This window comes from Carettochelys insculpta, chromosome 8 (genome assembly GCF_033958435.1).
Source record: "Carettochelys insculpta isolate YL-2023 chromosome 8, ASM3395843v1, whole genome shotgun sequence".
In the NCBI taxonomy this organism is placed as follows: domain Eukaryota; kingdom Metazoa; phylum Chordata; order Testudines; family Carettochelyidae; genus Carettochelys; species Carettochelys insculpta.
In genome coordinates this window covers 59,514,446-59,541,941 of record NC_134144.1, presented here as the reverse complement: position 1 = coordinate 59,541,941, position 27,496 = coordinate 59,514,446, and the positions used below count along the sequence as shown (strand labels likewise).

The window sequence follows — 27,496 nt, the reverse complement described above, 5'->3', positions numbered from 1 at the left end:
TAAATAATGTACTCTGCATACATTTTTGCTTGTTTCTTAATATCTAATCTTGTTTTTCTTGCATGTTATGCATTGCTAAATATAACGCTCTATTATCCACAATATCTGAATATCCAGCAACCTCCTGGTCCTGGGGCTGCCGGACATACAAGAGTTTATTGTAGCTGATGATCTGTACAGAAATGAATGGGGCTGCGCAACCCACCCACTAGCTCAGACAAAAATGTATTCTGCTGGTTTGTCTTAAAATCATTCACTATTTATCTGATTTCTCAGATTTCCCTGAGGTAAAACTTGCTATTTGTAAGTGGGGAGAAAAACTCAAAACAATTTTTCTGACTAGAATGGTGAAATTTTGCTCTGGGGCTATTTCAAGAAAATTCCCAGTTCCACACATTTTCAGCACGCCACTAGTAAAAAGCCAGCCTTAGCTGAAGAATGCCGTACGTATAACAACACACAATATACTCCAGAAGTACACATTTAAGACTGTGGTTCCATCTCAAGGTTTCAGTGACATTGACAAATCACGCAAGCTTTACTTTCTCAGTTTATCTCATCAGAATCTTTGAGTGGAACCCCAATCTCCTCATACACTGCTGGGTGTAGTACTTTATCCCTTACATTACAGTACATTCTTAATTTCAACAAAAATTAGCCCTTGCAGAGCAATTTCAAATTTACAATAAAACATACCCAATATACGTTACTGTGCAATATTACTCTCCTTGAATCTTTGAAAGCTCTCAGCTTGTCTTCATGTCTTATTATGACCCAGAGGTGTTATCTCACTGTGGCATGACCTATTATGTCTTACTGCTTAGTTGCATCATGGTAGATTTATCTGTTTCCCAGTTATTACCTGGATTTGAATAGCTACTACCTTTTGTAATTGACCAGAAAACACCAATTTACTATGTTATGGTTCTCCTCTCTTATAAATGATCTCAGTATGAACAGAGGTAGGAGTACTGTAACAGTTAACATTCATTAACATTTAGAACAGTACTCTTTCCATTCCATGGACATTAAATAACTGGTAATACTGAGCAGCAGCTAAACAGCTGTTAAATACCATCAATACTCAGTAAGCCACAGTATTAAATGCATTTGCATCTTTTTTATTATATCTGCACAAAATCCACAGATCCTAGAAGTCTGGGTGGAGCCATTATAGGGAAAGTATGTTTGTCATCACAAAAATCTCGCACTATGTCTATATTACAGAGATTTGTTGACAGAAGTTTTTGTCAGAAGATACCTTCCGACAAAAATTCTGTCAACAGATCACAGTCAAACTCAATTGGCAAAATGGCCAACTGGAAGCACAGCAGACAGGGCTGTCTGGTGTCACAGAAGCCCTGACTGTCAACAGAGGGTTCCCCGAAATGTCCAAACCCGCTTTCTGGCGACAGAGCTCTGTCAACAGAAGCGTTATTCCTCATGGGGAAATGGCGACAGAGCTCTGGCGACAGAGCTCTGTCAACAAACGTGCTGCATTCTGTTGACTTACTGTCGACCGAGCACTTTGGGAATCTGGATACTCCACAGGTTTTATCAGCAAAAAGGCTGTTTTTGCCAACAAAACCTTTTAGCATAGGGAGCCTCTCAATATAAAAGGATTCAGACAGCTTCTCTCTGGCTTTGGAAAACAATTGCAACATTTCCTAAATTATAAACGAAAACATTGAGACTGAAACTCTATCAAATATTGCACCATTATAAGATGTGCCAATCCTCTGACTCTGTGTGTGTGTGTGTGTGTGTGTGTGTGTGTGTGTGTGTGTGTGTGTGTGTGTGTGTGTGTGTGTGTGTGTGTGTTTACATGGTAAATGCCTTCATATCTGGCATTCTATCATCCAAAACACTCAAACAACAGGCATTTTAACCATAAGTAAATTTTAGTTACGTTTTCCATAAGTACAGTATAGTGAAAGTAAATACAAATAACCACAGGAAATACAGCATAAGTTTACAGTAACATTATGGTTGTTGGCAAATAAAGTTCTGGGCATACGTTTTTGTTTGTTTGTTAATAGTGAATCTTGTTTTCCTTGAGTGTTATGCATTGCTAGGTATATCTCTCTATTATCCAGAATATTTGAATATCCGGCAACCTCCTGGTCCTGGGGCTGCTAGATATGAAAGAGTTTACTGTATACAGATTCATTTCTCAATCTATGCAGGGTGGAATTGTGGGTACAGAGACAAAGATATTGTTCTGAAGATGTGGATGTGAGTAATGGAATATTTAGCCCCAACTGTCAGGGGCGTCTCTGGAGACATTCTGTAGTCATAATTAATGGATGTAGGACTTTGGCAAACATAAGTACTTCCTCCATGGATCTTCAATGTTTGTGAACCTGGTAGGTACGTTCTAGATATTCATGCATGGCCTACTCACAAATCCTTCTCTGCACATTTGCCATGTGGCAGAATGCTGCTATAGAGCATAGTTCCATGGCATAGGGCTGAAGCATCCCCTGTATATCTTCTTCATTACTCAGCCTTAGGATAGCCATTCTTCTGCTGTGTTTATGGGAGTCTTCCATTTCCACTCAGGATGGCTTTCACCCATAACCCTTATATTCTGCTGAGAGCCCACATGTGTGCCAAGTGTGGTCCTGTTTTTCTGATGTCCCAAAGGAACCAGATTGGGAGATAGAACCAACTCATTCTGGGCAGGACAGAAAAAAAGCCAAAATATGGGATGAATTGTCAAAAATTTATTTATCCCAGCTAGGCTTATACTAACTACAGTATGATCGCAACATTCACGAGGGTTCCGTGTTGAGAACCCTGACAAATGTTGAATTTTGTGAATACGGGGGGCTTGGAGCCCCAGGAAGTGGTGGCTGCTGGAGCTCCACACCCAGAGTCCCAGGGAAGCGGTGGCTGCCAGCGCTCCCCGCCTGGAGCCTCAGGGCAGCAGTGTTTGCAAATAATTGAATTCTCGAGTGTTGCACTCCCGAATGTCATGACCTTGCTGTATTGAATAGGATTGGGCTGTGAATTCCATTACCAATCCTCAGAGATGCCCAGTCCTCAAATTCTTTTTCATTATTGTTAGTGGGAGAACACCTGTCATATTCTGATATTTTGTGTTTGCTTTAGTGAAATGAGCGCACAACATTTGAAAAATTTATCCTGCATAAAAACATACATTTTCTAATTCAATGGTTTGCAGGCCAAAAATTAGAGAAAAAAATCTACCTTTTGAGTAAGTAGAGCCTGAACAACCTGGTTGGCTACCTGTAAGAAAGAAATCATAAAATAATATTACTGAACAGTGTTTTATATTGAATTGTTTTGTGGAGGAGACTCTTTCTTGAAAGATCCCACTGCATGCTATTTCCTCTATGGAGTAACCTAAACCAGCTAATGACAGAATGAGTGTATGTAATATCTTGGTTCTAACATTTACTTGGTTCCCCACTTCCTACCAACCATATACATCCTAATAATTTTGATATGACATTACAAATTTTTGTTTTGCTCTTCTGGTCCAATAACGTTGAATGGAATACAAAGTAAAGGTCATATCTCCTGCTGATGTAAATCACTATAGTTGCATTGACTTCAGTACTGCCATACTGATTTGCACCAGCTGAGGACGTGATCCTAAATGTTTTGATGAAGCTTAATTGGTTCCTGATTCAATATTGACAAAACAGTACATCTATCATGACAGGCAGGCAACACTCAAGTGCCGCAGAAAATTAAAATACCTACAGCCATCGAAATATGGTTGGAAGCCTTCATACCATAATGTATAATTGACTTAAATCATAGTACACCCCACTGATGAGCAGAACTGTATATAAAGAAGGGAATTTTAAAAATTATTTTATATAAGTATCCTCTCATTATTTACTTTTTTTGACATGGGAAACACTTTAGAATGTTTTTGACAAATGTATCATTAAAACTGTGTTACCATAATAAAATCTCATTTTTTCGATCATAAATGAATGGTCACGTTTTCAGTGTGTTTGCCCTGATTCCATTCTGTATAAGTAACATAGGCACAAGCTTAACTCTCTGTGCATAGATCCTATTTATGATTTCTAGTCCATTTTAGCTTTTAAAAGTTAAATGAGAATACATGGGGCTGTCACTTGGAAGTACAAATCTGCATTGCCTCTCTTTACTCTTGGTGAATTTAAAATAAAAATTAAAAAAATAGACCATTCAAGTGAACTGAGTCATAAGCAAAGAGCTGAAACTAATTCATTTCTGTAAATAATTCAATTCTCTAAGACCCAAAACTTTGATTTGATTCATATTCTCATAAAATTGCCTAGTATCTATTTTTTTCCCCAAAGTGGTCCCTAATTTAAGGCAGCCTGTGGAACAATGGTCACATAAAATAGCTCTGTACATGATTTAACAGAGGACAGATGAATACTGGAACTGTAATAACCCACAGGAGTAAATATGTTATATTTTTGAAATCCATGTGTTGCCCTACAGGCTTTTAGAATCTACAGCTGACAGTGTTCCTTCTGGCATGTACTTTTAACGTCTGTTTGCTCTACCTGAAAATTGAACAAATCTTATCTAATACATTATTTCTTTACTTCCTGACATAGGGTTACTTTACCAAGAAGGACTAAAAGGTTCCCTGCAATGTGTACATAGCATTTGCAACAGCAATACCTACAACATTGTTCTTACAGCTTTATATATTGCATAGACAAGTGTAAATGGAATAATCTCCAAACCGAGGGGAAAAAAAGAACTTACTGATGCACAGTAGAGAATGTTTTCTAACCTGGGTGCCTGAAGATAGGTGCCCGTAAGATTTTCTACACAGGGACATCCAGAAAAATTAATCTGAATTATGTAAAGGTGTGACTTTGAAGGGAATTAGTTAAAATCACATGGAAAGCTTGTGTGACCATCTTCAGTCAGAATCAAAGTTGCCTTAACTCAGTTTAGTTTCATTGCTCCTAAAATGATTTAAACTACATTAAATTAAGGCCTCTTTAATTTTGAGCATCGTCATCCACATAGGGATTTAATGTGCGTTAAATTAATCCCAAATTCACATGTTTAGTTAATTTGGATTAACTTTCCTGAGTGACCCAGCAAAGACAACCCTTAAATAAATGCTGCTTGATTTTCACAGATGCTAATGATCACAGTTCCCAGGAAACTCTGAAAACATTAGAAAGCCTAGATACTGAATACCATTATATAGTTTTATGTACCCAAGTTTGAATTCTGTCTACTGACCTGAGATTTTCAAATCCAGTCCCCGGACTGGCATGTCCAGAGAAAACTGAGAATTCATACTCGGCAGGATGCCTGTAGAATAGTATTCTGAAGTAACAGGTTCATTTAGGAGGTTCAAGAAGGGAGTCAACAAATGGAGTCACATCCAAACCCTTCCTCCCCCTGCATAAATGCTGTCATCATTATGGGTAACTCATTTCTACATTTTAAGTTCATGTTCCTGTTTGTGGGAAAGTGAAGTAATTGCTAAGACTACTTTACACCTCTACCCTATCTCTCACCTGAGGATCTTTCAGACCTTAACTCACACAACACATCTATGAGGTAGGTATTGCCTGGGGTGTATGGAAAACTGCATTAAAATTACAAGCAGAACACCTCACAGTGCAGGAGGTTTCCTGGTTCTGCTTACAGGCTAAAGGGGAAGGACCATACAGATGTTTTATTGGGGCTGTTATGGGACATCTGCCCTGCACTGACCTAGCAAGGGTTAAAATCAGCCCTGGAACAGGACTGTGAGTGTGGAGCCTGCAGCTCTGGTATGTATCAGCCAGCTAGGGCCCATGTGAAGGTTTTATAAGTGAGGGCTCCTGGAAGAGAGAAGACTCTTGCTCTAGTGAAGTGGCAGGAGGGACCTAGCTGCCAGGAAGCTAGAGGCTTCCTAAGACAGAGCAGGGCTGGGGGAAATCCAAGCAGAGCTGGGGGAGCTCTAGCCAGGCAAGCTCCCAGGGTGCAGAGTCCAAGAAAAAGCCTGAGGATATTACGGCAGCAGGAGGCAGCCATGGCAGCAGGTCCAAACTCCCTTGCCAATGATGAGTGGCCATTTCAGACTGCAGTTTATCCGTGAGGTAAGGGGCTAGATGATGACTGGCATTGGGTCACAAAGGCAAGGTGGGCATCAGGGTTTTGGGTTCCCCAGGAAGGAAAGGACCCCAGAGAGAGTGGGGGGCACTCTGGCAGGACACCGTGGGGTCTGAGTAGGATGCGGGTGCTGACATAAGTGGGTGCAGAACATAAGAGTAGGTAACAGCAGCTGAGACACTGGCCAGAGGAGGGTGATCTGGTGGATGGAATTGCTATTTCCCATGTGACCAGCATGAGGTGCAATGGCGGTGAGTCTCACCTGGTTACAGGGTCCGAGAGAAAAATCTGAAGTTAAGGGCCCTCACCACTCTTTCAGAGATTATCATGGAGACAAGAATTTAAGAAGAGAAAAGGGTTGGAGGGGGTCAGAGAGGTCCCAGGCTTTTGGGGTTGTTTCCTTCTGTTTGGTGGCAGGTCAGTTAGGGAGGGGATTGGGAAGTCAGAGAGGGCGTGAGCCTGTGGAGTCACTGCCTTTCATGTGGAGCTGGGGAGGTTCGCCCCGAGTGCTATTGGAAGGTCATTCTTGGTCATTGCTTCAGGCACACTACTGGTAGGAGAATTTTCCTGATTCTGCTCCTAAACTCTAGGTTCTCAGCCTGGTTCATCACCTCAGGACCAGAGCGCACTCCCCGCACTATTAATGCAGGGCTGGGAGGAGTGCTGTGCCAAACCTGAGTGACAGTGGACCACCTGCATAAGGCTGCAATGTCTCTCAATCAAATCTGGCCTGGACACTCTTACCACACCTGGGTTTCTGCCTGTGAATTATTTTTTAACAGAACTGTATGTTTAATATATAGCTTTGTGTAACATTTAAGATTTTCTATTTAACCAAACAGAAGCTCAGATATTTTTCTTTTTTTTCCTTAAAAAAAGTAAATGCATATTGAAGAAGCTTTATATATTGGGGGTGCTAATCTGAAATGTTTAACAGTAATATTGCAGCAGTTCTCAAACTATGTTCCAGCTGAACACTGATGTTCTGCGAACCTATGGCAAAGTGTTCCACCATTGGAATTGAGTAATGACAGTCTCTTCCCCATTCTCAGGGAAAAAAATTAATTTTGGGATGGAATTTTCTCGATTTTAGGGTTTTCTTGAAGTGACTATACAGTAACCAATTTTGCATTTACTGTAAAATAGTTTAATTAATATTATTATGAAATATTTTCTGTTAGTAATGTTCCCTATAGTTAGTATGATGATGTGAAAAAGATGAAGTGTTCCTCAGAGAGAGCCATGTCCAAAAAAATCATGACTGGAAAAAGTTTGGGGACTGCTATAATATTGTATTAAGATGCAATCACTTTAGGATTTCATCTATGACTGAAGCAGTCATTTGTACACTCTTCTTTATATCAGTACAGCCATGCTTGACAGAAATCTTTGCTGGCACAATACGTGAATAAACATTATACTAATGCTTTCCAATAAACTGACAGTCAAATATCTGAATAGGTAATTAGGATTAAGCACGTAACCTCAAACCCAAAAGGTACAGGAAGATAATCCTGTTTCTTGCTTTATGTTCTCTGGAAACGGAGATAGGTTTACAATATATTTTTGAAGTTTAAATACATGAGTTCTTTTTCTGCTTTATATAGTATGGGACATTTCAGTGCTATTTATTTCCAAATATTATTCCAGAGATGTTCACATGTCAATTTCAGATAAAATACTTGAGATAGGCAATTAATTTAAAAATTCTGTGAATATATTAATAAACTACATAAAGGATTTAGCTTTGGTCTTGTTCATATACCTTACTTTCTCTCAATGAATAGTTGAGTTTGATTGTGTTTCACAGGTGAAAATGATAGAAAAATGTGAAATTTTAAGTCATTGGTACATCCTAGAATAGGGAATGAGGAGCATGGAATGAATGAGGAAGAATGAAGTACAAGAAATGACGGCTTGAAGGAGGAGACAGAGGAAAGAATGGGAGGGAGAGAAGCTACACTCACAGGTTTTAAACTTAACCTCAGGCAGCTATTTGCTCCTCAGACAAATGAAATAAGAAGAAACCGTGATGCTTTCTTCTTTTTAGTTCCTGTTTGTTTGAAGGGGACAGAGCCATTGACACCACAACAGAAGGTTTTGTTTGCATAGTGGGGGAGTTCTGTTGTTGCCACCACATCCAGGAGAGGTTAGGATTTCTCCCCCAGGTGGGAGATTGGAGACTGTCCCCCTAGAAAGTATTTACTAAGGTGGCATGTGGAGCCAACCAGAGTTCACTGAAAGAGTGGCCCATTTGCTTCCTCTTGGGGCAGACTCTATCCTTCCTAAACAGGGAGAAGAGGTTTTGGAACAAAGGCCCACAGGACAATAGTAAATTCTCTCAGTTGAGACCTACAACCATACTATCGCTGCCAGCGTCAGGGCAATGTCGCAGAAGCACAAAGCCCCAGGATTTATCAAAATCCCTGAATCCAGCCATCTGCAGAGTGCAAGTCATAAAGAGGGGGAAATAAACCCTTAGTTCATAGCACTGGCTGCTGCGATCACCACGTATGGCTTCCTCTGCTGTCTGACAGAGATTAGATCCCATGTTTTTGGTGGGGTCCAAAAATCATGATTCATGATTGATAGGAAACTAAAGATACATTTTCTAATGGCCTTGAAACTCTTTAAGAGGGTTAATCCACCACACCTTTGGCTATGTCTATATTATGAAATGAAGTCCAATTTATTAAAGTAGACTTTGGTACACTGTATGTTATAAAGGTGAAGTTGAGTGTCCAGACCTGCCCACAAAGTTGATTTAGTGCATCCCCACCGAATTGCCAAAGTTTGACCGTTGTAGCAGTGCATTGTGAGTATCTATCCCACAGTTCCTTCCGCCCCATTGCATGCTGTTTTTTTTTGCCAGTACATTATGGGAAAAAATGCCCTACAAGTGGCTGTGAGTGAGTGATGTCATCTTCCCAGACTGCATTGCCCTCCTTACCCTCCCAATGAAAACAAACAGCCATTTTTCAGAAGTCTCTTTGCTAGATGAGAGAGCTTGTTTGAGCTGTCTGCATTACAAAAAGAGGCAGCTTTTTCACAGAAAATCATCTTTATGGAAAGAGGCAGCTTTTATACAATATTTTTTTCAAGAGACTTCCAATTGCTATTAAGTACTAGCCTGCCAGCTGCATAGCAATCGGGGGTGTGGGGTGGGGGAGCTGCCCCATACAATGTGAAGTGGAGAAAAGTTGAACAACCTGTTGAAATGGTTCAGTCAGCTGGGTGCTTTCAGTACACATTAAATATGTTTCTTGACCTCTCTTGCTAAATCCTGTGCAGGGGAGAATCCTTCACCCTGAGCAGGACAATTAAGAACCAGAAGGAGGATATATGAGTCAACAAAAGAGAGGAAGAGTCAGCTGAGACTGGGGGGTGCACACCACTTTCCTTGGGCGTTCCTGCTAACTGGTGTGCAGGGAAAAAGCCCTCTACAGCACGGAAACCACTCAGGACAGGACATGCCACTGTCTGCAGGCATGGTCTGCAATGCACGGCCACCACATTGGAAGGTGGCAGGGGGCTAGGTCCCAGGTGCATGGCGCCTTGTGGGGGGGCCAGCCCTGTAAAATGTCTGTGGGTGGCCATTGTAAATTCCAAAGGTTGAAGCTTTTAAAAGGAGTTGCAAACCCTTTATGATTATGTTGCTTTCATGTTGGAAGTGCACTCTATCAGTTATACAGATGATTCTCTGTGACACTCCATAAAGAGCATGGAGTGATTAACAAACAGAAGGAGGATATATGGGTCCACAAAAGGGAGGAAGACTCAGCTGAGACCAGGGTTACACATCACTTTCCTTGGGTTTTCCTGCTAAATCCTGGGATGAGAAAGTTGACCTTACCACCCATTAAAGTCAAACTAATGGTATTTGCAGTGAAGACCGTCACATTGTAAAATCGAGTTAAGTGCCTTAAAATCGACTTTGGCTGTGTCTACACTAGCCCCAAACTTCGAAATGGCCATGCAAATGGCCATTTCGAAGTTTACTAATGAAGCGCTGAAATACATATTCAGTGCCTCATTAGCATGCAGGCGGCCGCAGCGCTTCGAAATTGACGCGGCTCGCCACCGCACGGCTCATCCAGACGGAGCTCCTTTTCGAAAGGACCCCGCCTACTTTGAAGTCTCCTTATTCCTATGAGCAGATGGAAAAAAGGGGACTTCGAAGTAGGCGGGGTCCTTTCGAAAAGGAGCCCCATCTCGATGAGCCGCGTGGCGGCGAGCCATGTCTATTTCGAAGAGCCGCGGCCGCCCGCATGCTAATGAGGTGCTGAATATGTATTTCAGTGCTTCATTAGTAAACTTTGAAATGCATGGCCATTTCGAAGTTTGGGGCTAGTGCAGACATAGCCTTTATGTTCTAGTGCAGACATAGCCTTTGGGACTGACTGGAACTTAGTGTTTTGAGGACAACTGAGTCCTTTTCCCTTGTCCAGCCAGGTCATTTTAGTAGCAAAAATGAAGATGCAAGCTATCTTCAAAGAAAGAGAATGAGGCAGCTGATCTCTGGTCCTGAGTATTAAAGAGAATGCTCCTAGAATCTGGGCCAAACAAGAAAAGGACTGGTACAGGAGCTCCTGCCTGGGATATGTGGACCTTGTGCCTAGAGCCTACACTCTTAGGCTACAGTTACACTGAGGTTTCTATTTTGGGATACTTTTGTATCATGAAATAGAAACCCCACGACCAAACACTTCGCTCAGAATAGCAGGGCTATTTCAAGCACAGTATTTCGTTTCCACTACCCCTCGTTATGAAAGGGGTAGCAAGAAGTTCAAAATAGGCACTTATTTTGAACTTTGGTGCCACGTGGCCAGCACTGAGTTAGAAATAACTTATTCAGCGATAGGACTACATTGCCCTAGAGAACAGAAGTTTTAACAAAATCAGAACCAGGAAACCTCCTGCACTGTGAAGTGTTCAGCTTGTAATTTTAACAGTTTTCAATATTTTTTTCATCATTTTCAAAAATGTGCTTATTTTTAGACCAGCTCTACTGAGACTCCCTGTTTACGAACATTTTATCCATAGGATTCAAGGCAGTTGGAACCACAGGGTCCCAGGGGCATTAAAGATTTATTTCTTAATTGTGTTTGTCTGACTGTTAATTCTATTTATTGTTTCTTTACTGAATTCACTTTGATTATCTCAGCAGAGTGGAAGTAAAGGTTATTGATTATCTGGAGAAAACTTTCTGTGCCATTTCTGTGTGAGTCCACTCAGTGTTAGATGTCCATGTGGCTATCATAGTGGTTGCCTCTGGGTTTGTGGCGAGGTTGCCATGGCTCCTGAGAACAATTTTTTTGCATCATTGCTCACACAGGATTAAGTCCAGGCTGAGACAGGGTAGGTTATAATATCACTAGGAAGAGAAAGTTCAAAGGAGTGGAGGTGGGGAAAGAGATGAGAAACATAGTTGATAACAGGTCAGAGGAAGAAAAGAGAGATTAGAAATAACAGTGATAATAATGGAGAAAAAAGTGAGCACAGAAATTATGAGAAACAAGACAATGTACCTGACTGGAAAAAGCAACGCAGCCATTCGCAGTCTTTGTTTAAGCCAGAGCTGAGGGCATTGAATTTGCAGATGAATTGTAGCTCAGAAATTTCTCTTTGGAGTCCTTGCTGACTGAGCTAACCTTGTTATCCCCACCCTTGCTCTGGCTTATTTATACCTGGCCCTGCAGATTTCCAAGACCAGCATCTGAAGAAGTGAGTCTGTGCTCACGAAAGTTCATGCTCAAAACTTTTCTGTTAGTCTATAAGGTGCCACAGGACCCTTCGTTGCTGTTACAGATCCAGACTAACACGGCCACCCCTCCGATACATGACTGGAAAAAGTGGCCCAAGTCACTTAGGATACGTTTACACAGCAAAGCTACTTTGAAATAAACTATTCCGGAAAAGAAATTCTGAAATAGCCTATTTTGAAATAGCACTACAGCTACATCTATGCTGGCCCCCCTTTCAAAAATAAGGTACTAATTTGCATATTCAGTCCATCATTTGCATAATGACACCCACTTGGTGTTCCAGAAGAGCTGCTTTTGAAATGCAAAACAGCCATGTAGATGGGGTTCCTTTGGAAGGAAGCCTGGCTCTCAAAAGCGCCCTTCTTCCTGAAAAAAATTAGGGCCATCTGCTACAGGAGCCACAGAGCACTCTCACAGCAGAGGAGCCTGCCTTCTACGACCAGCTCCCAGCTCTGCGGTGAGATCAGGAAGTCAGAGGAGGAATCCTCCTTTCCAGCCTGAGGATTATTAATAAAATGATCTGATAGACTGGTTACCCACCCCTTTTTCTCCCAGTGGTCACTGGTGCTCCCACAAAGATGGGTATCCTGTGCAAGCTCAGAGTGCACATCAGTTAAGCTGGGCCTAATGCTAAGCACCCTTCTTTCAGCCTAAACAGAAGGAGAAGTTACGTTGCAGCAATGAAATAGCTGAAAACAACAGAAGCCATCACCCAAAGTGCTGGGCTGCGTGATGAAGCCTGGTCAAATGCTGAATAATGCATGTGAGGTGAGGGCTTCCTGATTGTAGAAATGGGACTAATGGGTTGTCTGGCAAGCTCTGTGTGTTTTAGAGGAGCGAGTTAGCAGACAGCGAGAGACATGGTCACAAGGGTGGGTATGAAGCAGAACAGCAGTGCTTCTTGGGCTGGGGAAGACAGGCTTGGGGAAATCGCCCATTTGTTGTTCATTTCTATTATGGTCAGGGAACTCAGTCATAAAAGCTTTGTTAAATCCACATTACCTCATCAAGGCACCTTTCATACTGTTCTCTTTGATTTTCATTTTCCAAAGCCAATGCTGAATTCTCTGCCTGCAGTAAGATATAGCAAAGGGGAAAAAAAAGGCACATGAATCATTGAGTATTTTGTGCTACATGACAATTATTCAATGAATGTACTGTACCTACCTCCTCAGGAACTAAAATAATCTCTTAAAATACATAAAGTACATTTGCTCTAAGTTACTGTTATAAATAAAACTGAAATGTCATGAGTTTTATGACATTACCCACAAAACACATTACAATTTAGAGAACTACAAGCATTGACGTTCTAACATAGTCTTGTCAGATCCAAAGACAGTCCTTAGAAAACCTCTGGGAATGAGAGCTTGCGTTTCAGTTTTTTTCCCTGGTAGATTGAAACAGACACCCACCCAGTATGGACAAAGTATCAGGTAGAAATGGAATCTATTCCCAGCTGAAGCAATGTGAAAGGCAGCCCTACAGGCCTTCTGTTACAGCAGCCCTTGATGAGCCATATTCCAGAAGCCACTGTAACTGAGTAACTGCAGATAAAGTGGCCACACCATAGGTGATGGGTAAATTACACCCTCTAAACATAAAAAGTAATTTTCTGAATCTACCATGTTAAAAAATACATGCCCAAATCTATCATTTCAAGAGTAAAGAGGAATTACATTTTACAATGTCTAAGTAAAATCTTAAAGATAAATAACGAATTTCAATTGAACAAATGTCAGTTTAAAAATGAAACGTTTGCTGTATACTAGCAGCTTCAATTATCCTTAGTTATCCAGTATTCTGAGATTTTTGCATAATGCACATGGAAAAAGTAACACAAGCTGGTATTACAATTTAAATTGTGTTAGATCACTGTATTCTACTATATAATTTTGCCTTCACCTTGGGAAGCTCCTGTCTCATGGAAATTCACCAAAATATAACAGGAATAAAGACTTTAGTTTCAAACAAGAGCAAGTTTCAACTGTATTATCCTAAAAGACTGAAAAATAAAACAAAATATAAAAATGATATGCAAATTAAAGCTGGCCTTGGGAATCTATTTGTCGTTCCTTCTCCCCCCATAGCCTTCATATAACACAATCATGACATCACTATCAATAAATTCAGAGGACTGTAGCCATTAAAAAGTTTACATTACTCACTTGCCTTTTACTGTGCTGTCAATCCATAAAAGCTTAACTATAGAGGTTCCAAAAGCAATTGAGGATAAGATATAATGGTCACATGTATGGTTAATGTGTGCAACACCAGACAGAATAGTTTCATTTAACTGAACACATTTGAAGGGAACATTTTGCCTGGAAAGAGCAATGCTTATCTTTTTGAAGAAAGCAATCAAGAAACCTGAGCAAAATTCCAATTAGTTGATTCATCCACCTTTATTTCAAGTTCAAGCTTAACCTAAAAATAATGTTTTCGGAAGAGAAAGATAATTAGCCAGTATTTAAGAATCACAAAGAAAAAAATAAAGTGTGAGAAGACAGAGCAATGTACGGGCTACATCTACACTAGCCCCTTCCTTTCGGAAGGGGCATATTTAGTGCCTCATTAGCATAATGGTGGATGCACGAGATTCAAAAGGGCAGCTTTCAGAACTCACACTGCCAGTGTAAATGGGGGTCTTTCAGAAGGACTCCCCAGACTTTGAAAGCCCCTTATTCCTATTTGGTTTTAGGAAGAAGGGACTTTCGAAGTCCAGGGAGTCTTTTCGAAAGGCCCCCATCTGTATGGGTGGCATGCAGACCGAAAGCCGCATTTTTAAATCGTGCCCCATCATTATGCTAATGAAGTGCTGAATATTCATGTCAGCATCTCATTAGCATCTTCCAAATTCCCTAATTACCATGCCCCTTCCAAAAAGAAGGGGCCAGTGTAGATGCAGCTATGGAGATTGTTTACATTTCACAATGAACAGTTTCATAAAGCCAGTATTACGTTCCAGACACTTCTATCTGCACTACTCAGCACACCCATGGATTCAACATTTGATGGAAGAGAGTCTCTAAGTGTCTCAGGAAGATGTTGGAAAATGATGCAGTAAAAGGTAGAAGTATAGGAGTAAATTCAAAGCAGAAGCAAAAGTCAGAATAACAAAAGTGAGGGAAGGGTTTGTGAGTTGGATGCTCAAGCAAAGAGCCAGTCTATTAAGGAAACAGACACTAGATATCAGTATGGGAGAGGGTTCCTTCTCCTTTAGCTTGCTGATTTAAAGATGTACATTGCAGAAGTTGTAATAAAAAGGTCATATCCAAGCAGCTTGTTGCACTAACAGGAATAAGGAAGAGACCAAATTAGAATATGGCAAAAGAAATATCAATGTATGCTCTGCAGACAGAGGCACTGGTGACACAAATGGTGAGAGTCAAGTAGCCAGTGTGGATATAGTGTGAGCAAAAATCACAAGCTGGCAATTGGGTTGACATCCAGAACTGTGGGAAAAATTACTGAAACAGAATTGGGCTCTGGACTCATAGTCACATGTTCAGAATATGAGAAAACTTTAGAAAAATAACTGAGGGAGGCACTAATGTCACTAAATCATATGTGGAAGAAAAGATAGTACCACTGGAGTAATGCAAGATAATGTAGAGTATAATAATAATTAATGTTTATTAGATTCGTATCGTTGAGAAGGGGAGCCCGGCCCTGTAGGGCCATGAATGGTTATATAATGTTCCCCTGGACTGGAAATCTTTAAAGATCTATAAAGTCACTTCAGTCATAGCCCATTAAAATAGATGAACAGCAGTTGGAAGGGATACTATGTCAGGTATTGGGAACAATCAAGGCGGGCACAGGAACCCTAAAATATGTGAAATAATAATTTCTAAAATAATCCTAGCCAAGAAGGAACAACATGAATTTCACAAAACTCAATCTATTCCTTACAGTATTTTCTCTAAGACATGGAATTGGAATGTCTGGAAAGAGAAGCTGTAAGAGCTTTTGGATATTTTTAGGCTGTCAAAACCACTGTACAGAAAGTACCTGCAAATGGAAGTTCAGGAAGAGTCTAAGGCAAACCTCACAATATACACACAAAGGCTGCGTCTACATGTGCCACTTCTTCCAGAAACGGCATGCTACTAAGACATCCAGAAGACGCTAATGAAGCATGGATGCAAATTTCCCATGCCTCATTAGCATATGGACACGTGGTTCGGAGTCTGGAAGAAGCTCTCCCAGACTCCAAAATACACTTGCAGACGTGCAGTCCGTGGGGATCTTCCAGAAGGAAGCCTTCCTTCTGGAAGCCCCTTCTTCCTCATAATTTTGAGGAACTTTGCATGTGCCCATATGCTAATGAAGCATGGGAAATTTGCATCCATGCCTCATTAGCATCTTCTGAATGGCTCATTACCATGCTGTTTCTGGAAGACGTGGCACATGTACACATAGCCAAAAGGTACTATACCACTACAAGAGGCTAGTGTTTAGTTTTGCTTCAGCTCCTTCTATACGGCAATGGAACAAGTTTTGCAAGGTATTCTGAGGACACAGTGGTATTTGGATGACATGATTGTTACTAGTGGAACATCTGGAAAACCTGTGGAGGGTATTAAAGTCTCTGAAGGAAAATGGGTTACAAGTTAGTTGCATAAAATGCAAACTTTTCAAGGACTCAATAGCTTATTGTGTGCACACTATTGATGCATAAGGGCTACATAAATCTCAAAAGAAGATTAAAGCAGTGCTGGAAGCTCATCTGTCAAAGAATGTGTCACAGCTTAGATCATTTCTAGAATTTATTAACTACTATAGCCGATTTGTACCACACCCAGCAACTGTATTGCATTCTCTGAACTGTATGTTGCAGACTGGTCAAAAGTGGGCATAGTCATGTGAGTATCAGAAAGCTTTTCTGAAAGCAAAACAGCTGGTCATACCAGACAGTGCACTAATGCTCTTGAAACCACCCTTGTCTATCAAGGGAGCACATGATGCTATTTACCTGGAACTGGGGCAGTTATATTGTGTACCATACCAGATGGCTGTGACAGAGCCATAGCATTTGCTTCCAGAACTCTCTCAGTGCCAGAATGTAAGTATTCATAGACCTTGAAGCTCTAAGTCTGATACTGGGACTGAAGAAATTCAACCAATACTTGTACGGGAGGAAATTCACCCTTGTCATAGACCACCTAGTATCAGTCTAAAGAATGGAGATCCTTTGACAACTGCAGCATGTATGCAATGCTTGGACTTCTTCTTTGCAGGTTACATCTGTAAGATCAAATTCAAAAGAACACATGCTCACACAACCCCAGACAGGATCCCTCATCTACTTGTGGTAATTGAAGGGTAACTTGTAACAAAAATAAAAGCTAATTTGCTAGCCTATTACAAACTGAAGTGCCCTTGTGACTTGTAGTTTGTTTGAGCAAGAAACTGAGAGGGATCCCATACTAGCTCAGGTTTATGAAGCTACTATGAAGGGGTGGAAATATACTGAAAGCCCTAATCTGGCCTCCTTTCACACTCTGAAAGATGAATTTATGATACATTCAGGAATTCTTATTGTTATACTAGCAAACTGCACATAAGTCTTAGAAAAACTTCATGTAAGTCACGTAGAAGTAGTAAAAATGAGGGCATTTACCAGAATTTTTGTATGGTGGGCAGACATTGACTAACAAATAGAACTACTTGCTCAGGAATGTTTAGGATCCCAGCAGTTACTGGACATGCCTAAACCAGCAACAGTACAGCCCCTGAAAATGGCCTCAGTTTACTGGCGGTGTCTGTATATTGATTTTATGGATCCATTCTTCAGAATGATGTAGCTAGTAGCAGTGAATGCCCACTACAACTAGCTGCAATTTTTTTCCCCATGATAACCACCATAGCTGGACAGATAGCAGAAAATCTTTGACGTTTGCTTGCAAGAACTGGATTAGAGGAACAAGTTGTGAGTGACAACAGCCTTCAGCTAAATTCAGATGCGCTTCAGTTGTTCATGAAGAAAAATGGCGTTAGACACATCACCTCAGCACCATGCCACAGAGCTACAAATGGCTTGGTTGAAAGTTTTTTACTGAAGCTCTGTGATCATAACTGATGAGAAGATGTAATTACAGCAGAAGATGACAAGCTTCTTATATCAAAATGGATTACAGGTGTCATGATGTACCAAACATCTGAAATTCTATTTATGGACTGAAATTTCAGGTCCTGCTTGGACTTATTAAAGCAAGATCTATGTAAGTCAGAAATAGTCAAATAACTTAAACTATGAAGTGATGCACCTTGTCAGCTACAAATGTATCAAAAAGGATGGGTGTGATTACCAGGGACTACAAAAACAACAAGAAGTCCTGTGGCACCTTATAGACTAACATTTTTTGGAACATAAGCTTTTGTGGGCAAAGACCCACTTTGACATGTATCTGATGAAGTGGGCCTTTGCCCACCAAAGCTTATGCTCCAAAAATCTGTTAATCTGTTAGGTGCCACAGGACTTCTCATCGTATTTGCAGGTACAGACTAATACAGCTACCCCTCTGATAATAATCAGGGACAGTACATGGTTTCCAGCAACTGTTAGCACACACATGGATTATTTGTCCTATGGAGTATATTTTGGCACTGTCACACTGACCCACTGCAAGATTTGGGAGTGACTCCATGACTGAAAACAGAAGCAAAATTTGGGGCGCCATCAATTGTTCTGACACTGAACCAATAATGTTATACTGGAAAACAGACGCACTGAGCAATCAGCATTATCTGAGGGAACATCTGGTTCAAACATTACTGTGGACACATCACTTCCTCAGGGAAATGTTCAAAATGTTGGCAGATGCTACTCAGAAAGAAGGAAAATACAAACCATTTAAAGTATGTGACTTGTTACTAAACTGTTGGTTCCCCCCACCCCACAAATACTTTGGAAGACTTTGTGATCATTTGATTTCTGGGACAGGGTAAAAGTGATATATTTGAGTACTGAGCAGAGTGTTGAATCTGTTGATGTGAATTTGCAGTTATATTTTTGAGTCAAAACTCACCAGTATGAATAAGTATTATACAATCTACCCCTAAATTAGTCAGCTTGGAAAAATATGATACAGATTGTCCCCATATCCAGATTCTGAAAACATGTGTTAATATACAGTCATACAGTAAAGATACAACTACAAAATAATGAAACTGAGCCCTACATTTCTTTCAGTGTCTTATTTTGACTGCTGTGATGTAGTAATAATATGGACACTGACAGTGCTTTTTTTGTGCTGGTACTGAGTACCAGCACCTCAGCAGCCCCACCCATGGGACTCGCTAGGGGAGGGGGAAAGGGAGCCAGCCTCTATTTTTACAAAAAAGGCAATGCACACTGAAGCTAAATTTGCTTGCATTTTGTTGCCTAATATCTGACTTCTGGAAGCTATTCCTTGATGAATACACTGCCAAAATTAGAAAATCTAAGCATGACAGCATTAATAATAAATAGTACATTTCTTCCTTGGTGCCTGCAGCAGTGGAAATATCTGTGTAAAGCAAACTTTTTCCACACCAGTGGCTTTGAATGAGTACAGGAAGTCTATAAACCTGTCTGTGCTACCTTGGCTTGTGTGTTTCTTGATTGTTGAGAAAATCATGCCCATTTATTTGGCATTTTTGTAATGAGGGCTGAACAAGGTCAGGGATCACTTCACAGACTTCATTTAAGACCCTGGTGCCAATCTCTATAAGGTTGAAAGACCTGTACTTTATACAATATGTCATTTTGTATTGTGACAGAACACATTGTAAACTACAATTACCCCCACCCCCATATAAATTTGGGAATAGAGTTAGTAGTCATAAAACATAATCTTCTTTAAAAGAGGGAAATCAATATGCTTTTCTTCCTCTTTGGAGGAACAGAATAGCAGCGAATTGTGGAAATATCCCACTATTCTTATCACTAAGATGTTTTATTTCAGGGTGTTCTCTGCTGTGAATCCTAATGGTCTTTCTTTCCCCTACCTCTAAGAATTTAGATTCCAGACACCTTTTGACTGGGAAAGTCTTGTGGAATTTGCATGGAGTTAAAAATCATTGTTTATAATTATTTGAAAAAAGTGGGTGTTAAGTAAAATGTATATTCTGCCTCTCCTACACTTCTTTTGTGCGGGGGGCGGGGTGGATGGTTGGATGCTATGCTCCAAGTTAGATGTATATAGCAAGCTGATGACCCCTCAGAATGAAAGCTAAGGCATGTTTACTGACCCTCAAAGGCAGTGCAAGCCATAATAGAGAAACAGAAGTTCCATACCTGACATAATCTGGAAGGTGAGTCCATAAATCAAAAGGAAGAAAACTGGAAGGTTATTGATGATGCTACTTTTTAAAGTATCAACTGACTGGTTTCTGCAGTTGTTCTCGTTTTAGATACAGTTGCACTTTTATTTCAATGTGTCTGTGCATGTCTTTTGTCTTCTGTTTTCTTACATCCCATTATACACATGGAACATAAAAAACAAAGCCAAGCAATCTAAAAGACAAAGCAGTCTAAGCTAGAAAAACAGTCCTAGATATGTACAGTCTGATATGTACAGTCTGCCACTAAAGGGAACCAGGGACCATTATCTTCATCTTCACAGATATGTACAATCTGTCACTAAAGTTTCAGCAGCTCAGATGGTGGGTAAGCATTAATATGCTGGGATCTCATGTCTCAGAATATAGTCAGTCAGTTATTCAGTCAGCTGAAACCATGTTACAACATAAAACTTGCCATTAGATGACTCATTGCATACTGCTTTGTGTGCTATTACGGCACTATAAGATCCTGCTGATGCCAAGACAGAAGCTTATGGGCTTCATATCTTCAAATTGGAATAAAAGGTTTCCATCGTAGAAAAGACTCTCCAAACTGGTGGTAGAAAATATAAGGTTTTAAACCAGTAACTGGATAATGCTAAGCAGCTTTTTGCTGCCTTAATTAGAGATAACTTTATTCTAAATTGTAAGACTGAATTTATGGAAAATCAATTAGAATGTGAAAACTTAAGATTACTTTGCCTAAAATAGAGGTTGTCTGGCAGCGTATCACTAAGATACAGTCGTTACTACAGACTCATTCATTTCTAAGTTTGATCAGCTTTTCAGGGTGAAAAGGCACATTACATCTCCAGAAAATCTACAAATATTTTTCAGGACAGGTCAGAGCAGGAATTACAATATTTTCCCAGCTGGTAAGGATGTTATGAAACATAATGAATTAATACACAAGTGCTTTGAGATATTCAAATGAAAAGCATTACGTATTATACCAATTGAGGAAAGTCTTTAACACTTTTATAAATACAATGGAAGAAAATAACTAAATTTCTACCCAAAAGAATGATTTTCTTTCCAGAACCAATTAGCACAGTCAAGATATGAAACAAAGGGATACCGAGGGCAGGACAGTTGATCAGTATTTGGCACTGAGGGGAAAGGAAATGAGGGTTTAAAGGTCTTATGTCAAGTTAGCAACTCAAAATTCTTTGAAGGTATCATTGATAAAGGTCAAGGGAAACAGAGTTATGACAGTGAACTTTAAAAATTCTGACAGAAAGCGAGAATACTGGTTACTCTGTGGACTTCCTTGTTATTCATACTAAACCAGGAGTCCCTTTATAGAAAGGTTTATTGATTTACACAGATACTCATTTGTCATACCCTGTACAGTACATTAAGAGCTGTCCAGAGTACGTCAAATACACTCAGCATTTTTTTTCTTGTTTTTAATCTATGATTTCATGTATTTTGTGTTCCGAACTGTATAGATGCCACTGTTTACAGCTATCCAAAAAGGGATGGTTTGCGCCTCAGAAGTAGTTTGTAGCCTGTAAAGATGAAGGTAATGGTCCCTGGCTCCCTTATATCCTTTGGGCCTTTTTAAAGCTACTGTTCTAGAAGAAGACTGCCACCTCCATGTCTTTGACCTGGTGAACTGTTTGCCTTCATCTTTTTTTGTCTGTCTCGATCAGAGAGAGGCAAATTACTCTTTGGAAGGAAATAATTACAGAAAAGTTTTACTGGAAAAATTACGTTGTTCAGTGGTGTGATATTTTAAATAAAATTTTGCTAGCAAAAGCCCTAGTGTAGGTGTATTTACACCAGTATAAAACTGCTAATAGTGGTATAACTTCTACTGGTTCCACCATTCCTTTGATATTGATACAACTGCTTCTCCAGAGTGTCATCTGACTGACACAGGACTCTTCTCTCTCTTCCTTCAATCCCCACTCTCATTCACCATGCAGCTTGCAACTTCTGCAACAAATGAGGGATCCTACATTCAACAGCTTCAGTTACTATGCAACCTTATTTCATTCCATAAGCATTGTTAAGCCCGTGCTTTGAATGAGGCAGGAGTCTGATAGAAACAACAGTATGCATCCATGTAGTTAAAAACCACTATAATGCGTATATACAGGATATCAAATTGAAGTTGCAAATAATATTAATAATATAATATAAAATAATTCTAGTATTTCCTTACTTTTGAGTGCTTGACTGTGCAAATGTAACATTCTTTTACTGCCTCTCATGCTTCCTTCTGTCTGGGCTCAGCTCTACATCTATTTGGTCGCCACTGCCTATCTCTGACTCTCCATCAGAACCCTACTCCACCCTGCCTCTGCCCATATCATGCCCCCACACTCATTGGCTATGTCTACACTAGCCCCAAACTTCGAAATGGCCATGCAAATGGCCATTTCGAAGTTTACTAATGAAGCGCTGAAATACATACTCAGCGCCTCATTAGCATGTGGGCGGCCGCGGCGCTTCAAAATTGACGCGGCTCGCTGCCGCGCGGCTCGTTCAGACAGGGCTCCTTTTCGAAAGGACCCCGCCTACTTTGAAGTCCCCTTATTCCCATCTGCTCATAGGAATAAGGGGACTTCAAAGTAGGCACGGTCCTTTCGAAAAGGAGCCCCATCTGGACGAGCCGCGTCAATTTCAAAGTGCCGCAGCCACCTGCATGCTAACGAGGCGCTGAATATGTATTTCAGCACTTCATTAGTAAACTTCGAAATGGCCATTTGCATGGCCATTTCGAAGTTTGGGGCTAGTGTAGAGACGGCCATTGACTGGTTTCCGCCCTCCCCCTGGCTATATCATTTTTCTCTGCATTCAAGTCCGACTATTTTCTTCTTCCCTGCTAGATTGTCAGGGTGCCAGCAACAGAAACATTGAGATGACAGCAGAGACAGTCTCTTGGCTTTCAGTTCATTTGCCTGGTGCCACATTGGCCCTGTGGAAATTCTGCTTTGCCCTTACATCTCTGCGTGTAACAGTCTGTACCCCTGTACACATCCCTTAGAAACTAGTAGAATAATCTGTGTATGAAAATGCACTGTGAAGTACCATTTGAAAACTCAGAACTTGCTGGTCAATGTTGTATGGTAAAATATCTGTGGTAACTGATCAATAGAAAGCTATATAATTTCATTGTATGGTGTTACTAAGATATATTCTAGGTCTAGGGGAAGGACAAACTAATTCCTCAGAAGCAAAAGGCATGCTGACTCCTCAGCCAGATATAAACAGGCCAAATGGACTACTCACTGATAAGAAAAGAGACACGTGAAAAATCTACATCTTAAAAAGAAACAGCTGAATTTTCCTATCCACACAGCCTTTTTGTCTCCTGCAGTTTAGGTGGAGATGCTTCTTGAAGAAGGAAGAGAACTATTGGGAGAGGGCATATGCTCCAAATCATTCCTTCCCTTCTCTTTACCTCTGTCATCCACAAAGGAAGCAGCATTGGTCTGGGGGAGGGCTGAAAGAAGGTCAGCCAGTAGGACTGCTGAAACATGTGGTAAGACAGATCTTACTTGGAATTTACTATAGTTTGGTTTTACTTTTATTTTCCTTATAACCGATTCTGACTTTTTTTCCATTACTTACGTTTACTTAAAATCTCTCTTTGTAGTTATTAGACTTGTTCTATTGTTTCATCTAAATCAGGATGTTTGCATTGTAGTGTTTAGGAAATGCCATTTGAGAGAACAGGATTTGTGCACATTATTTTCTAGTAATAAAATTATACAAGCTATGTGAGCTTGCACTGCCCACGAGAGAACCAGTCAGTACAAGATGTACATTTCTGGGGAAATTCTGGGACTGAGAGTTTGTTGGTGTTGTTCTGTAGTGTAATTTGAGAGTGGCTGGCTACAGCAATGCATACAATATAACTATGAACACAGTAATATAATATTACATCCTGGAGGCTGTGTGTGAGCAGACCAGGAATGGTAGCTCTGGCTGCAAAGCAGTGTAAAAGGCTTCCCACATTAGAGAGTACTGTTCATCAGTCAAGATTTTACTGTGGGTATGTCACCCTGGGATAATGTCACACTGGGATACAATATGATCAGTCATAATTTGTAGATGTCCAGTATTGTACAGGAGCCATGAGAGAATGGACCACTCTCCATACAACCAGAATTATACTGTGTCAATTCATGTTTTTTCAATGGCTCATAACTTGGCCAAATTTGTTTTGACCCATATGGCAACAGAAAAATGCACATCTCTCCTTCCAAATTTCAAGTCCATGCTCCAAAGCAAGGAGGTACTAGCACTTCTCCGCTATACTGGCTTAAAATTTGGCAGTTATAAACAGCTGAAAATAGGATTTTATAATGAGATGAGTTGGGCATAGCCTTAACTTTAAATATTAATATTGGCTTAGCCTATAATAAAGGGACATATTAGATTTTAGTATGCTGCGGTGCTGGAGAATCTCTCTGTTATCCTCATTTCCTGAACTTACACGTGAACAATCTGCACTAGTTTTTAAACTAGTTTGGTTAGTTTTTTAATTTTACAGAAATATAATGGTACAAAATAAAGCAGTGTTAGAGTAAGCAGCAAACAATTTTCACATAGATTTTTCTCTTCATAGATTGACTTCTACAAGACAAAACAGGACTCTCCTCTCTTTCCTTGTCAACCATGACAATACGATAGTGTTACAACTCTGTTTTTATGTGTGCTAAAAGCCAGGAAATAAAATTGGATGAATAAAAGAAAATTAACTGCTTACTACAACATCTAGTTGCCCTCAGTGGTTTGAGCATTAGCCTGCTAAACCCAGGGTTGTGAGTTCAATCCCTAAGGAATCCATTTAAGTATCTGGCATAAACAGATTAAAAAAGCATGGTGCTTACTCCTGCCAAAAGGGCAGAGGACTGGACTCGATGACCTCCCAAGGTCCCTTCCAGTTCTGTGAAATGTGTATCTCTTAGAGCAGAATGGGCAATATACATGCAGCAAGCTATGTGTGATGTGATATTGTAGCCAGACATGAACCCCCCATTTGGCCTTTTCTTCTTCTCCCCCCCACTGAGAGAGACAGAGAGAGAAACAGGCAGGGGAGACAGGTAGCCTTTGATGTCCTGGGAACACAGGTGTGCTGTCTCGCCCAGCCTCTCTACTATACACAAAAACCAGACAGTGAATGGGCTAGCTAATGGCCGCCCTTCTGGCTGATCTCGGTAATTGACACGCATTGATCACTTCCCCAGGAAGGATGGGGAACCACCGCCCATCACCTCCAAAGGTGCCCAATTGTCCACAATTCACAGGTGCAAATTGAGCCTTGCATCTTCCCTGGGAAACCTGGGGTTCAAAAATATTCCTCCCAATTGGCCACTTAAGACCAGGAAGAAGCGTACGTGACAAAAGGAATATAAAGGGGCTTGGCAAACCACCCCCACTTCGAGTTTCAATCACCTACACCTGCTGGTCAGGTCTGGAATTAACTCCCGAGACTGGGGATGCCTGGTTCATATCTACTTCTTCCCGAGGGACTGAGAGAAAGATTCTGGGTCACACTGGATCTAGGAGACGGGTAAGAATTACACCTGTATTACACTTCTTTCCTATAGGAATTGAGGGAAAGACTCTGGTTCCACCAGGTCTAAGAGGCAGGGGTGAAAATCACACCTGCAACATGCCTTTCTTGTGTACACATTAATTGTATTAGTGTAAGCTAGCTAGTTTGTCTAAAACTTTTCTTAAGTTAAATTGTGTTGTTTCCCCTTTAAAAACCACTAGTACTGACTTGTACTTTAATCATTTGTCTTAGTTAAATTGTTTCCATCTTTGTATAAATAAAAAGTAACTGTTAAAGCCTCTCTAAGTGTAATTTTCCTCTTGCTGCTGTACCCGAACTAAACACAAACCAAAGAACCCAGCCTGCCCTGGCTGCTTAGCGTAGCTGCTGGTGTGGCATCACCCCCTTTGTCCCACCAGACCTTTAGCTGGCATCTGGGCATCGGCTCACAGATATGCAAACTAATAAACAAGCTATATTGCATATATGCCCATTATTTGTATATGAACCTAAGCTTTAGTTTTAAAACATTGTATGGATTTAGTACTAGAAAAAGACTAGAGAAAGAAGTTCCCTGTTTATCTGCAAGCAAGCAAAAGAGCAGGGGAAGGTGTTACTTTACTTATTGCCCTGTCTATATGCCTCCATTGATCTATGATGAACTACCCATAGGGGCCAACAGAGATACCAAAATTTTCATGGTCCATGTAGTTCTAAGCCTTTATCTCAGATTGCTACCAAGAATAACAAATGTTGTTTGACTTAAACAATGAAGTTATCCCACTCACTCACTGGTTATCAAAAATATCAGGCAGAATATAATCTGCAATTGGGCTTCCCAAAATGCCTCAGAAAAAATGAGATACTTTTTTTATTTTTGGATTGAAGTCTGAGTTCTGCCTTGTCTTGTAACTATTAATTTCTTTTTGCAAACAAGTGAATAAGTGAGATAATTTGACTTTAACCTTGAAATCTATTTATGTTGGATAAACAACTGACCTTCACAAGGCTAAGCCAAACAAACCCAAACTATCTGAGATTCACAAAGTACTAGAAATCAGGCTGTTTCTTAATGTAAAATATAAATCCATTTATTTTGGGGATTTGTAAAATATCTTTGCTGAGCCTTCTTATGATTTTTTAAGAGAAGCTATGACCTGATAGTTTTAACTGGCTGAAGACTGACAGTGTTGTTCTTATTTCTGTTGACTATATGGTAGTTAAGAACAACGAGCTTTGAAACCTTCAACATTTTCCCTCCTGACACCATAGAAATGTCTGGAACTCACATTTTAGAAGAAGATTAGGAACAGGATCTAGTAAAACCGAATGCACTATAGCCCAAGATTTATCTTCCAGCAAATAAATACCTAGGTTATAAATGGACATATGAGTATTAGCAATTTTTAACAAATTTTGGTGAACAGAAAATTTCAGAAACTCTGGCATTCAATGTTTTTATATACACAGGATAATGTGTACAATGCACTTTCTATATAATCACACATACAAGCATAATTAAGATACAATTATACATCTCTACGGCTATGTCTACACTAGCCAAAAACTTCGAAATGGCCAAGCAAATGGCCATTTTGAAGTTTACTGATGAAGTGCTGAAATACATATTCAGCGCCTCATTAGCATGCGGGCAGCCATGGCACTTCGAAATTGACACGGCTTGCCGCCGCGCAGCTCGTCCAGACGGGGCTCCTTTTCAAAAGGACCCCGCCTACTTCGAAGTCCCCTTATTCCCATCTGCTCATAGGAATAAGGGGACTTTGAA

General features: G+C 40.3%; 1 protein-coding gene across 2 annotated transcripts in view; it reads right to left on the bottom strand.

The window, feature by feature from the left end:
- The window catches only part of NCKAP5 (NCK associated protein 5), a 408,546-nt gene that overhangs the window by 137,867 nt on the left and 243,183 nt on the right, over positions 1–27,496 (bottom strand). For both annotated transcript variants that reach the window (XM_075001775.1, XM_075001776.1), the window contains 2 exons: positions 12,867–12,935; positions 3,214–3,252 (listed from right to left, as the gene is read on the bottom strand). In XM_075001775.1, the coding sequence (XP_074857876.1) occupies positions 3,214–3,252; positions 12,867–12,935 (108 nt within the window). The remainder of the gene's footprint in view (positions 1–3,213; positions 3,253–12,866; positions 12,936–27,496) is intronic.